Source organism: Camellia sinensis, chromosome 1, assembly GCF_055761805.1.
Source record: "Camellia sinensis isolate YWXY chromosome 1, ASM5576180v1, whole genome shotgun sequence".
In the NCBI taxonomy this organism is placed as follows: Eukaryota; Viridiplantae; Streptophyta; class Magnoliopsida; order Ericales; family Theaceae; genus Camellia; species Camellia sinensis.
The window spans coordinates 48,385,020-48,399,026 of NC_138961.1; the positions used below are offsets into that span (position 1 = coordinate 48,385,020).

General features: G+C 35.7%; 1 protein-coding gene and 2 non-coding genes across 3 annotated transcripts; all 3 read right to left on the minus strand.

Moving 5' to 3' along the window:
* Positions 1 to 1,211: 1,211 nt before the first annotated feature.
* Positions 1,212 to 3,198, minus strand: LOC145795386 (uncharacterized). The gene is made up of 3 exons (XM_082879615.1): positions 2,766 to 3,198; positions 2,133 to 2,632; positions 1,212 to 1,514 (listed from the first exon to the last, which is right to left on the minus strand). Exons 1-3 carry the CDS (start codon positions 3,196 to 3,198, stop codon positions 1,212 to 1,214), a joined length of 1,236 nt encoding a protein of 411 aa, XP_082735741.1.
* Positions 3,199 to 12,397: 9,199 nt separating this feature from the next.
* On the minus strand, positions 12,398 to 12,478 carry LOC114312226 (small nucleolar RNA U30). Its single transcript, XR_003646779.1, has one exon. It is a non-coding gene; the product is annotated as a small nucleolar RNA U30 (small nucleolar RNA).
* A 1,278-nt stretch (positions 12,479 to 13,756) lies between these two features.
* On the minus strand, positions 13,757 to 13,839 carry LOC114312227 (small nucleolar RNA U30). Its single transcript, XR_003646780.2, has one exon. It is a non-coding gene; the product is annotated as a small nucleolar RNA U30 (small nucleolar RNA).
* Between the last annotated feature and the right edge of the window lie 168 nt (positions 13,840 to 14,007).

Genomic DNA, 14,007 nt, shown 5'->3' on the forward strand with positions numbered 1-14,007 from the left:
AACAAATTAACTTGTGGAGCCACAATTCAAAAAGTGCGGCCCACAAACAGAAACGAAAGAAGAACCATGAAACCAGAAAAATAAAAAATAAACAAACTAGAAGAAAGAGAAAATTTTGGAAATGCCTTAAACAGAGAAAGAAACCATGAAACCATTACCAAACATTAGTTGCAAAACAACATACAAAATAGACAGGTGAAATAAAAGAGAAGTAGCATATTGCCTTGGAATTTTAGCCATTTGTCTCTACTCAATGACATCGTACAATGTACTGCCACTTTAAAAAGCAACTCTTGTACAACGGCCCTGTTTGGTAGAACTGTGGAAAAGTACTTATAGTTTATGCTTAAACAGCTTATAGTTTATAACTATGAACATAAGCCGATTTCTGACTTATAAATTAAGTAACTCCTGCCCCACTCAAAGAATAAGCTGATTTCTGACTTCCAAAAAGCTATAAGCTATAAGCTAAACCAAACACATCAAAATAGCTTAAATTAAGCTGAAAGTTGAAATGAGCAGCTTTTAAGCTGCACCAAACAAAGCCAACATCGAAAGCTGAAAAAAGAAATTTAAAAAATTACATAAAGTATGCAGTATAGGATGATATAACAAATGAATCAATGGAAAAAGTCAGTGTTTTTAAAGGCTTAAGGCGCACTAAGGCGTTGAAGGTCTCTCAAGGTCTAGGCTCAAGTCGCAAGGCGAGGCGTGGACTTTATTGAAGTAAGGCGCACAATCTTAGTAAAAAATAGAAAAATTAACATAGACTAATCATTCATAGTACTAAGACAATTTTTTTTAAAATAAAAAGTAATCAAGATTCAAGATTCAAGACAAAATATAAAATAATTCTCAAAGCCATGAAAGTGCATATTACATAACATTCTAATTTTCAAAGATAAAATAATCCACATTCAATAAAATAAAAATAAAAACAAAAACATAAACACTAAACATCCAAAACATAAATATCCAACAAATACTAATATATGTCTTCATACTTAAAAACATCAATAACAAAAGAAATGGTAGGTTAGGTCGGTCAGTCAATCATCATCCTCGACATCAATGACAAGCAAACTATCATCTTCTTCTCCATCAATTGATTTATATCCTTCAACATCTTCCTCCTCTGTGTTATCTGAGCCTGCTTCCTCTTCATCTATTAATTGAAGTGGAGTTAATCTTGATGATTTAGATATCATCGATTATGCCTTTAAGCGTGAACTTGCTGCTCTACTTGCATGGCTACTTTCTTCTACTCCAGAAGCTCTAGCAACAGTGGCCCACGTCAAGCCATCATCATCATCAAACACAGGCTCATTATCTTCATCTGATTCTCCATCCATCCTCCCAAGCAACCACTCATAGCTTTCATCAATTTTTTGCAAATATATGAGATCAAGAGTGTTGCGCATGTCATACCTAAATCTCAATGTTCTATTATATTTGACAAACAATAAATCATTGAGACATTGTTGTTCCAATCTATTTCTTTTCTTGTTATGAAGCTACAAGTATAAAAAAGATATTAAAGTCTATATAATGAGAATAAAAAATATTTGAATTGAACAAAAAATTAGTTAGAATGTTAAATACTCACATGTTCAAATACACTCCAATTTCGTTCACAACTCGATGAACTACATGTTAGGCTAAGGACTTTTATGGCAAAAGTTTGCAAGTTTGGAGTTTTAGAACCATATAACGCCCGCCAATCAACTACGATAATCACTAGTTTGAAATAATTGTTACCAAGTATTGAGTTTTACTAAGTATTACTAAAAATAAACTCTATGAGTCTATAATATACTACCTGGTGCCCTTGTATTCCTTTGCCTAATCGCAACAAACTCGTCAAAAAGACTCTCAGCCTTCATATAAATACTCATCTCATTAGTGATCAAATCTTGAACAGTGACATTCGGGACCAACCTTTGCATGCATTCATAAAACCCATTCATCACTTCATGATCTTTTTGCACCTCTAACACTTTTGGGTAAAAGAATTATGAGTTAAGAAAGTGCGCAGCTGCATGTAAAGGCCGATGCAATTGGACATCCCATCTTTTGTCGATGATTTCGAAGATTTCATTATACTTCTCTTCTTTATGATCAAATGAACTTACAATGCATTCTTTTGCCCTATCCATTGCCTCATAAATGTACCCCATGGGAGGTTTCTTCTCGGTATCAACCAATCTAAGCACTTTGATGAGAGGAACCGAGACCTTAAGAGCAAACACAACAGTATTCCAAAATGAAGGCATCAACAAAGTTTGTGCCATTCTTTTACCTTGTGGTTCCTTTGCCCATTTGCTTGAGGTCCAGTCTTCGGAGGTGACCATCTTTCTCAAATTATTCTTTTGTTGATGCATCCTAGACAAAGTCAGAAAGGCGGTTGCAAATCTAGTTTTTGCAGGCTTGGTCAAAGTCTTCAGATTTGTATAGCGCCTCATCCTGTTTAGCAACGTAGGTCGGTTGTAAATGTAGCCATGTACTGCAATACCCCTTTTAAATGTCTTTTTCAGTCTAGGTATCTTGAAAATGTCTTCTAACATCAAGTCCAAGTAATGAGCAGCACACGGTGTCCAATACAAGTATTCATACTTGGCTTCCAAAAACCTTCCTATAATGTAACAATAACGAAGAATTATTATTTTCAAGTTTTTAAATTTTAAATACAAAACAAACTATGAGTAAACAATTTGATGTAAGGAATGAGGAAATATTCTTAGCCGCCAACACATTAGCTGCAAAACTATCAGTGATAACTTGCACCATATTCTCTTTTCCAACTTTCTCCACAAACTTGTCTAGTAATTCAAATAGCTTTTGCCCATCCTTTGAATAGCTAGAAACATTAACTGACTCAACAAACATGGTTCCTCTTGGACAATTAACTAAAAAGTTAATCAATGTCCTTCCTCTCTTATCAGTCCAGCCATCAGCCATTATGGAACACCTGTATTTTGCACAATCCTCTTTATGATTCTTCATCAAATCTTCAGTATGTTTCACTTCTTTTTTGAGTTTGGTAACCTGCACTTCATGGTAAGTTGGTGGCTTCATACCAGGACCATATTGCCCAATGGCTTCAATCATTGGTCCAAAACTCTCATAATTTACTGAATTAAAAGGGATACCAGCATCATACATCCACCTTACAAATCTTTGCACTACCTGAGCTCTCATTTCTTTTTTGTAAGGGTCATTTGTATCAATTTTGGTTTGCTTCCATTTTGCTTGGTCTCTTCGATTTTCACCACTGATTCAGGATTGGGTGTGAAGCAAACATCCATAGGCCCTTTTCTCTTTGGCATTTTTTATTTGGATTGGATGAACCTTAGCTGTTACTTGTCAACTTACGGCGTTGATTGACATTGATCTCAATAACATCATCATATCATCTTCATCTTTATCTTCATCTTACATGCCCATGTCATCGAAATCAGGCAACATGTTCATTTCTTCTTTTGTGTCTTCTTTTTTGACATGAACTCTCTAATCTCTTCTCTTACATGAGGACACTTCGAGCAAGTAGTGACATTCCTATAACCTCCTGGGAGGTGTTGTTTCACCCGATAAATACCTCAATTTGATACTTTACCACAAAAATTACACTCGAACTTGTTTAAATTATTCTCCTCTACCAAATGGGCATATTGCTACGCCAGATCTTTTCTATTACTTTCTGATGTCATTTTCTACACAACAAATTTAATAAATGGAAAATAATTTCAGTGTAATGTAACGTGTGATGAATTAATTATTTGTAATTTTTTTCCCTAACAGACAAAGGGGGAAAAAAAAAAGGACCAATAGCACATTGTATTAATTAATTATTTGTGAATAATTAATTATTTATAAAAAAAAAATCAATGTATTTTTTAGAGACTCAACTCAACTCAACTCAAAGACTTAATTATTTGTAAAAAAAAAAGACCAACTCAATGTATTTTTTTAGTGTATTTATTAATTTTTTGTAAATTTTGTAAATTCTTCTCTTACATTTTTTTTTAGAGACTTAACTCAAAGGCATAATTGAAAAAAAAAAATCAAAATAGAGCAGTCGAAGCCCAAAAGAAAAAGAAGAAGAAGAGAGAGAGAGAGAGAGAGAGAGTCAAACACACCTGAAGAAGTCGAAGCCCAAAAAAAAAAGGCAAAACAGAGTAGTCAAAGCCCAAAAGAAGAAGAAGAAAAGAGAGAGGGAGAGGGAGAGAGAGAGAGAGAGTCGAAGTCAAACACACCTGAAGAAGTCGAACCCCAAAATAAAAAAAAAAATAGAACTAAAGTCGAAGCTGAAGAGTTGAAGCAGAAGAAGAAGAAGAAGTCGAAGCATACCTGTGAAGTCCAAGTCCAAGTCGCAGTTGAAGTCCAGCAGCCCAGTCAAAGTCGAAGTCCAAGGCAAGGCGAGAAAGGAAGAGACGACACAGATTAGGGATCATCTAAGTCGTATTTGGGTCATATTGTACATGAGTTGTAATCTTCTGTGGTTAAGAGCCATTCGAACACACCCCCACAGTCGTTAGATCAGATCTAGCTCTTAAGCAATCAAGCGCGCCTAGGCATGAGCCTTGCGCCTCTCTCACTTGGTTCAAGTCGCAGCTAAGGCGCGCGCCTACCTCAAAGAGCCTCGCCTGGGACCTGTTCAAGTGCAAACTGTGTGCCTCGCCTCGCCTTGTGCCTAGGCGCGCTTTTCACAACACTGGAAAAAATAAAAAATAAAAGAAGAAAACCCCAATAATAACTTAAATGGAGTAGCCGAAACTGGGAAACAAAATTACAGAACTTACAAGTCTGAAGAAAAATTTGATCTGCCAAAAAAAAAAAAAAAGAAAGAAAGAAAGAAAAAGAAACCACAAAACCATAACTAAGGTTAGTTGCACAACATTTACCGATATTATGAAAGCCAAATGCATCTATAAGGATTCACAAGTATTTAACAAACTTACAATGTTGATTCACACAATGAAAGCGTAGAAGCCATACATTGGACACAACTACTACTCCCTTCGCCCCAAAATAATGGTCTCTTTTTGGAGAATCTAACTTTTTTTGGTAGTACAATTATTGCACTTTAAAAAAATTAATTTTTCAAAATTGCCCTTTGATAGTACATTTTTTGGAGAATATCAATGTCATAATTGTACTTTTTATGTTATTAATGAATTTAAAAGAATGGCAAAATAGGAAATTTATGTTATTTTTGTACTTGATTTTTGAAAAGGGACTAACGTTTTGGGACAATGAAAAATGAAATAAGGGACTAATATTTTGGAACAGAGGGTGTCTATGCTATAGGTAAAAACAATAGAACAAACTATATCTCAGCCTTGACAAGTGGTGGTTAGTTCAGTGATCCTTTATCAACAATAGAATTGATAGCCTGAAGATGCCCAAAAGAACCTAAAAGGCTAAAAACCCAAGAGCAGTCTGCATTTGTGGAAACCAAAAAATGTGCATAGAAAGAATTGAGCAAATATAGCGGGAAAAAAAACATTGACAACATAAAATTGATCCTTAAACTACATATCATTAACAAATACTAAATTAGCCAAACATGCAGGAATTCTACATATGCCATAATACCAAAATCAAATATCCAAACACAATGACAAAGATTAAACTTCAGTAAATGTCAATAGAAATTAGAGATGGAAAACTAGAGATGGAAATTAGAGATAGAAAACTGTCAAGTAAATCTCCAAGTCTCACATGGTATAGCAAAAGATTGTTCATAGTTTGAATATCCAATCCTCGATCAATAGCGACATCAGGTTAAAGGAAAATGCATTCTAACAAATTGATCAATCGCATTGAAAAACCAAGACGAAAAACAAGTCAGCTCTACTATGACACTGCCACGTAAAAAGAACAACCACTAGTCAACATCATTAAAATCCACTAAATTTAGGGTTAGATAATTATATTTAGGAACCCAAACAACTAAAAACATTCACTAAGTAACAATCTAAGCAGATGGAAGGGACATTCAACAATTACAAATCATGATGAAAACATCATCAATTGATGAAGTTCATTAAAAGGGAAGTAATTATGCAACGGGATGTATCTAAAATATAAACGAAATTTACCACACAAGAAGATCTAGAAAAAAAAAATAAAAAAATAATCACATTACAAAAGCACAAGCAAAAACTAACCCTCTAAAACTTTATGAATTATGCACAATAGAACATATTCAATACCCAATATACAAGCTAGTTCTATGAGAAGTTGAAATAAATACAAACTAAGGTCCAAATGACAACACAACCAGGAAGAGGAATAGGTAGATGGTGCAGCTGTAGACCCGACTTTTTTCGCGCTCGCCCCTTTCGGAGAGTTGTGAATTGGTCTTACTACAATTCGGACTCCTGTCACGGTTCTAAATCTAATCTCACAAAGTGCAATGTGAGACTGATTAACACCAAAGAGTCCAATCTGGCAAATCATTTTGAAAAATCGATTTTGAATCAAATAATGCCAAAATTGGACTGTTTTGCCAGATTACAGAATCGCCACCTAAATATTTTATTTTTGAAAAATTTAGGAAACCCTGACTCGTGCCAAAGGCCACATGTTCGTCATCACCAAAGTTGCCTTGGCTCGGGAACATGGGTACGAGAGGGGAAGGTCATGACATGAGCACCCCCGCTCGCCCGATCAAAAGATCGGCCTTTACTAAGCATGATATGTTGTTTTATGAACCATGTGTTGTTATTCCGGTTATTTAGGCTAACTTTACTATATGACGCACACATACAAGTATAGACCAAGTCGCAAGACTTGGAACAAATCGACTCATGTTTGTTTTCAAAAATGGTTTGAAAGTGCTACTCGCAAGTAAGCTAAAGCGCGGATTTGCCACCAAACAAGTGGGCTTAAAACATGATTTTGCCACTTCGCAAAGTGGGCTTAAAACTCACAATCATCGAATTGTTTCAATTCAAACAACAAAGTCTTCATCCACAGGCATTCATGCAGTTAAACCTTTAAGCAAGTAGCCTCATGGCAAGCATGCGAAACATGGCAACACTCACACTCATGCAAGTATGCTAGAGCGTAACACTTACAATGTATTCCGGGCCAAAACAAAAGCTAGTTAGAAATATGCATGATTCCTAACTATGTAAAATGCCTAATGCAGCACATGCAATAATACGACTAAATAGGCTCGGCTATCTAAGATGGCATATGAATGCAACGATTTGATACATGTATTCAAATAAGTATTAAAATACGATGCAGTTTGAATGATGCGCCGAGCCTGGTGCATGCAATACAAATGAATGATGCACACATGCAAAGCATAAGGTATGCTAATCAAAACATGATCCTAAACTAACCATCGCAAGCGGTTAAGTAAAAGGAAGAAAGAAGTGGGGTTGGAAGACATGCGCACACACACGCACACTTATTACAACAGTGTCCCCTCTCGAAAGAGGGTCCGAATAAATCAGCTAAGCTACACTAAGCTAAGCTAATTATTACAAACCAACTAATTAACTATTCTAGCTACTTAGAATATTACAAATTAACTAGTTATGCTAAGCTAATTAAAATATTACAAAACAGATTAAACTAATTAATTACAACACATGTAATAATTAATTACAACTAGCTAATAAAGCAATGAATTGGCCTCGCGGGAGAGAGAGATATGCATGCTCGATTGGCTTTCTTTCGAAAATCCACCGCCTTGCCTTTGGATGCCTCTATTTGCACTTTGCTTTGATCTTTGAACCTTACACCATTTAACAAGCTGCCTTTGCTCCAAAACAGGAATACTTTGAACAACTTTTCAACTGGTGGCCAGTCGATTACCATAGGTGGCTGTCGACCACTACCACTGGCCGATCAGCCACTATTTGTGGCTATCGGCCACCACTGGTGGCCGGTCAGCCACCTTTTCCCTGGAATTCTCCTTTTTGCTGCAATGGAGAGCAAATAGAGGCAAAGCAGTGTATTCTTCAAGGAATGTGTGTACTGCCACCCTCATCATTTCTCAAGCTCAAAGGAGTGTGGCACTTGGCTCTCGAGCCACCAATCAAGAATTTTCATGCATGATGGCCAAAGAACCAAGCTTATACAAGCTTAATGAATGCACACATATGACTCAAATGGCTACCACCCTATCATGCATGATCAAGGGTGACGGCGACCAAGAAATGTGACACGTTTCATCACTTTGAGTATGAAACATCCCACATTTCTTGTGTTTGGATTAATGTCCGATCCAAACACATGCAATGCAACACACATGTTTATCTTGGTCATGTTTACTTTGCTCATTTTATTTACACATTTTACATTACCGATTAATCCTTTAACCGATTAAGTCCAATGTGATTGTCCTCTAATGAGAGAAGGGCCAACCAAGGGATGGTTTAAGACATAAGAGAGATCATGATTTTGACTAGTAGAAACCCTCAAAAGAGAGTTAAAGCCATTGAGCACAAGCTCTATCTAAAGCTTAAACACAATCATAAGGTTAACCAACCCTCAAAACAAATAGAAAAATGAAGAAATGAGGAAGGTTGCAGATTTTTTAGTGCTGAAATGGCATAAAACATGCACAACATGTTAAAAGCCAAAAGCATCAAAGCTAGTGAAGAGCACTACACTAGAGATATGCAATATCAAGCTCAAATGATCAAACCAGCTCTGGACAGAGCTTAAACATGCTAAATCAATAGCTAAAACATGCTGAGATAGAAGCACGAAAAGCTATAAAAACATGCTCATGTATTGGCTCGCAAGCTAGGCATAAAACACAACTCTCAAAAGTAATGAAAGAGTGAAGTATGTGACAGTGTAACAGAGATATATGCACTGAAATCATAAATAAAATGATGCTATATCATGCAATCATCTCAAGCAAAGCATGTTAGAGGCCTTGAAACACTAAGCTAGTGAAGCTATTTACACTACAACCATGCATAACAAGTCTCATATGACCAAGGCAGCCCAAAATAGAGCTAAATCATGCTAAATCAATAGCAAAAACAAGCTGAGACCAAGTCACAAAAGAGTAGAAAATCATGCTCACATGCTAGGCCATCTACACATGCAAACAAGACACAAGAAGGGGAGGCCACCCCCTCCTATTTTGGACCTCAAAACCAAGTTTTTGCCACTGAAATTCCCCTGGAATTCAGTGGTTAAAAGGCCAAAAAAGAGTTGTTTGAAAAGCTTCAACACTTAGCAAATAAGCTACAAAAGAGGGTAGACCACCCCTAACTCCAAAAAGGACTTAAACCACCATTTTTAAACCTTAAAAATAGAGATTTTTCTAGTTGAAAACTAGGCCAAAAATAGTTTGCAAATGTGGTAAAACAAGTGTGCAAAATAAGCCTAAAGAAGGTAAGTCTTATACCTTTGAAGCACAACACTTAAACAGCCACTATCTGAGCTAAAACCAGCCTTCAACAGCCTAAACTAAGCCCTAAGATGCCTCAGCTCCAAGGTGGTCTAATTTGGTTAAGAGGTTATATGCAAGAGTGTAGAGAATTCTCACTTTCAAGCACAATAGAGAGAGAGAGGCAGAAATTTTGCTCACAAAATTTTGTAGAGAGAGAGGGATTTTAGAGAGAGAAGCTCCCAAACTTTCTAACTTTGAAATATGAGAGATATGGCCTCTATATATAAGGAAAAAGAGAGCCTTGGGCCGAAATATCTGATTTAGAGACAGCTGGAGCATTTAGGAGACAACTGGAGCAAAATATCTGTAAATTCTGAGCTTTCCGCACACTTATGGCCGACCGGCCACCATTGGTGGCCGACTAGGGTCACTTCTGGCCGACCTATGGCCGGCAAGCTCTATTTGTGGCCGGCACACTCCCCTAGTGGCCGACAGCAAAAACTGGTTCTGGCCCCAACTTCAAATAAGCATAACTCCTTCATCTGGACTCCTTTCAAGTCATTCTTGTGCCTAAATTGAATCCCTAGAAGTATTGTTTCCAATGGTGGAAGCCTCATATCAAAAATCCATGTATTTTACGAGATATCCCTCTTTTAGTGTAGACTTCTCAGTTTCGGTCCAACCGGATCGATGCCTAACTTCAACCAACCATATCTCCCCCATTCGGACTCAGATTTAGGAGATTCTTGAGTGCAAAATGAAGCCCCAGAAGTCTTCTTTCCAACAGTGGTGGCCTCATAACTTAAGTCCAAGTGTAAGAATGGATAGGCCCGATTTAACGAGGGCTGCTCGACTCTCTCTTAACGATTCATGCCCAACTTCTTCCCCAACTTGGTTTCTTCTCTCCCCTCCAATTTTCTTTAACTCCAAACCTCTAACCAAGGTGTGTTGAAATATTTTCAAAGAGTTTACCTCTCTTTCATGTATTCCCACTTTGTCCTTCCTCGGTTTATCGAAAAGCGTAACATTTAACGAAATGCGAGCCTCGAAACATCATAGGAACTTTGTTTCCAAAAATATTTTGAAAGAGAGGGTTTTAAGGTCTAAAATCATTTTGGTCCAAAAATGGGGTGTGAGGTTGGGATTTGACGCTCTCCTTGCCAAAGAAATCAAACCTTTGCATAACATAGCCTGCACCATCAAGTAAGCAATTAGTAGCGCCCAAGTCTTAAGGGCGGTCAAAAATGAGGTGTCTACAATAGCATTACACACAAGTAAATGTCAGCAGAAATTAGAGATAGAAAACTGTCATGTAATGTATTACCCAAGTCAATTACAAGTTTCAGAACTTGGAATGTTCTTAATAGTAAATGAGAGCTTCTCATACGTAGGAAGCAACCATTTCAATGTTCATAGCACATTATAATCGCACCGATATAAGCCAATGAAAACATAAATTAGAACATGGATCCATTCCTAAAAACATAAAAACTAAAAAATGCAGGCACACCCTCGTGTCAAAATACTGGTTCAACTACTTCGAGTTAAGTTGCAGGCCATACTCCCCAGATATAAAATGTTTATCTTCTCAAAAAATAATTGGTAATTTTTAAACTACCATAGTTTAGCTTTTATCCAAGGGACCCAACTCATTTAAATGGGTCAAATAATTAGTTCATCGGTGACTCAAATCAAAATGAAAACTGAAAATACAGGAACAACCAAGATTAGTGGCGTTGGTGAGAAACAAAATATATGAGAAAGTGCTCAGTGTGTTTGCAATGGATTATAAAATCGTCCTCACAAATTATCAAATTAACAAGATTATTGTAAACTCTTCATCGCACCTTCTCTTCAAATATATAGATTGATTTATACATATGATCTAGTTGGTTTTCAAAACAAAGAGCCAAATCAACCATGAATTGCATGTCAATATAAAACTTAAAGCTCCAAGTCTCACATAGTACAGCAAAAGATTGTTCATAGTTTGAATATCAAATCCTTGATCAATAACGACATCAGGTTAAACGAAAATGCATTCTAACAAATTGATCAATCGCATTGAAAAACCAAGACGAAACACAAGTCAGCTCTGCTATGACACTACCACGTAAAAGGAACAACCACTAGTCAACATCATTAAAATCGACAAAATCTAGGGTTAGATAATTATATTTAGGAACCTAAACAACTAAAAACATTCACTGAGCAACAATCTAAGCATATAGAAGTTCATTAGTTGATGAAGTTCATTAAAAGGGAAGTAATTATGCAATGGGATGTATCTAAAATATAAAAGAAATTTACCACACACAAGAAGATCTAGAAATACAAAGACAAAATAAATAATCACATTAACAAAAGCACAAGAAAAAACTAACCATCTAAAATTTTATGAATTATGCAGAATAGAGCATATTCAATACCCAACATACAAGCTAGTTCTATGAGAAGTTGAAATAAATACAAACTAAGGTCCAAATGACAACACAACCAGGAAGAGGAATAGGTAAATAGTGCAGCATTACACAAGTAAATGTCAGTAGAAATTAGAGACGGAAAACTATTAGGTAATGTATTACCCAAGACAATTACAGATTTCAGAACTTGGAATGTTCTTAATAGTCAATGAAAGCTTCTGACATACAGGAAGCAAGCATTTCAATGTTCATACCACATTATAATCGCACCAGATATAAGCCAGCAAAAGCATAAATTAGAACATGGATCCATTCCTGAAAACATAAAAACTAAATAATGCAGGCACACACTCGTGTCAAAATACTGGTTGAACTATTTCGAGTTAAGTTGCAGGCCATACTACCCAAATATAAAATGTTTATCCTCTCAAAAAATAATTGGTAATTTTTAAACTACCATAGTTTATCTTTTATCCAATGGACCCAACTCATTTAAATGAGTCAAATAATCAGTTCATCGCTGGCTCAAATCAAAATGAAAACTAAAAATATAGGAACAGCCAAGATTAGTGGCGTTGCTGAGAAATAGAATATCTGAGAAGGCGCTCAATGTGTTTGGAATGGATTATAAAATCATCCTCACAAATTATTAGATTAACAAGATCATTGTAAACTCATCATCGCACCTTCTCTTCAAATATATAGATTGATTTATACATATGATGTTGTTGCTTTTCCAAACAAAGAGCCACATCAACCATGAATTGCATATCAATAAACCAAACCAAACCAAACCAAACCTTACGTCCTATCAAATAGGGTTGGCTACATGAATTACATATCAATATAAAACATAAATCTCCAAGTCTCATATAGTGCAGCAAAAGATTGTTCATAGTTTGAATATCCAATCCTCGATCAATAGTGGCATCAGGTTAAAGGAAAATGCATTCTAATAAATTGATCAATCGCATTGAAAAACCAAGACAAAACACAAGTCAGCTCTACTATGAGACTACCACGTAAAAGGAACAACCACTAGTCAACAACATGATTAAAATCCACTAAATCTAGGGTTAGATAATTATATTTAGGAACCCAAACAACTAAAAACATTCACTGAGCAACAATCTAAGTCGATAGAAGGGACATTCAACAATTACAAATCATGATGAAAACATCATCAGTTGATAAAGTTCATTAAAAGGGAAGTAATTATGCAACGGGATGCATTTAAAATATAAATGAATTTTACCACATAAAAGAAGATCTATAATCACATTAAAAAAAGCACAAGCAAAAACTAGCCATCTAAAACTTTATGAATTATGCAAAATAGAGCATATTCAATACCTAACATACAAGCTAGTTGTAGGAGAAGTTGAAATAAATACAAACTAAGGTCCAAATGACAACACAACCAGGAAAAGGAATAGGTAGATGGTGCAGCATTACACACAAGTAAATGTTAGTAAATGTTAGTAAAAATTAGAGATGGAAGACTATCAGGTAACGTATTACCTAAGACAATTACAGGTTTCAGAACTTGGAATGTTCTTAATAGTCAACGAGAGCTTCTCACACGCAAGAAGCAAGCATTTCAATGTTTATACCACGTTATAATCGCACCAGATATAAGCCAGCGAAAGCATAAATTAGAACATGGATCCATTCCTGAAAACATAAAAACTAAATAATGCAGGCACACACTCGTGTCAAAATACTGGTTCAACAACTTCGAGTTAAGTTGCAGGCCATACTCCCCAAATATAAAATGTTTCTCCTCTGAAAAAATGATTTGTAATTTTCAAACTACCATAGTTTAGCTTTTATCCAAGGGACCTAATTCATTTAAATGAGTCAAATAATCAGTTCATTGGTGAATCAAATCAAAATGAAAACTAAAAGTACAAGAACAACCAAGATTAGTGGCGTTGGTGAGAAACAAAATATATGAGAAGGCACTCAGTGTGTTTGGAATGGATTATAAAATCGTCCTCACAAATTATCAGATTAACAAGATTATTGTAAACTCGTCATCACACATTCTCTTCAAATATATAGATTGATTTATACATATGACGTTGCTACTTTTCAAAACAAAGAGCCACATCAACCATGAATTGCATATCAATATAAAACATAAATCTGCAAGTCTCACATAGTGTAGCAAAAGATTGTTCATAGCTTGAATATCAAATCCTCGATCAATAG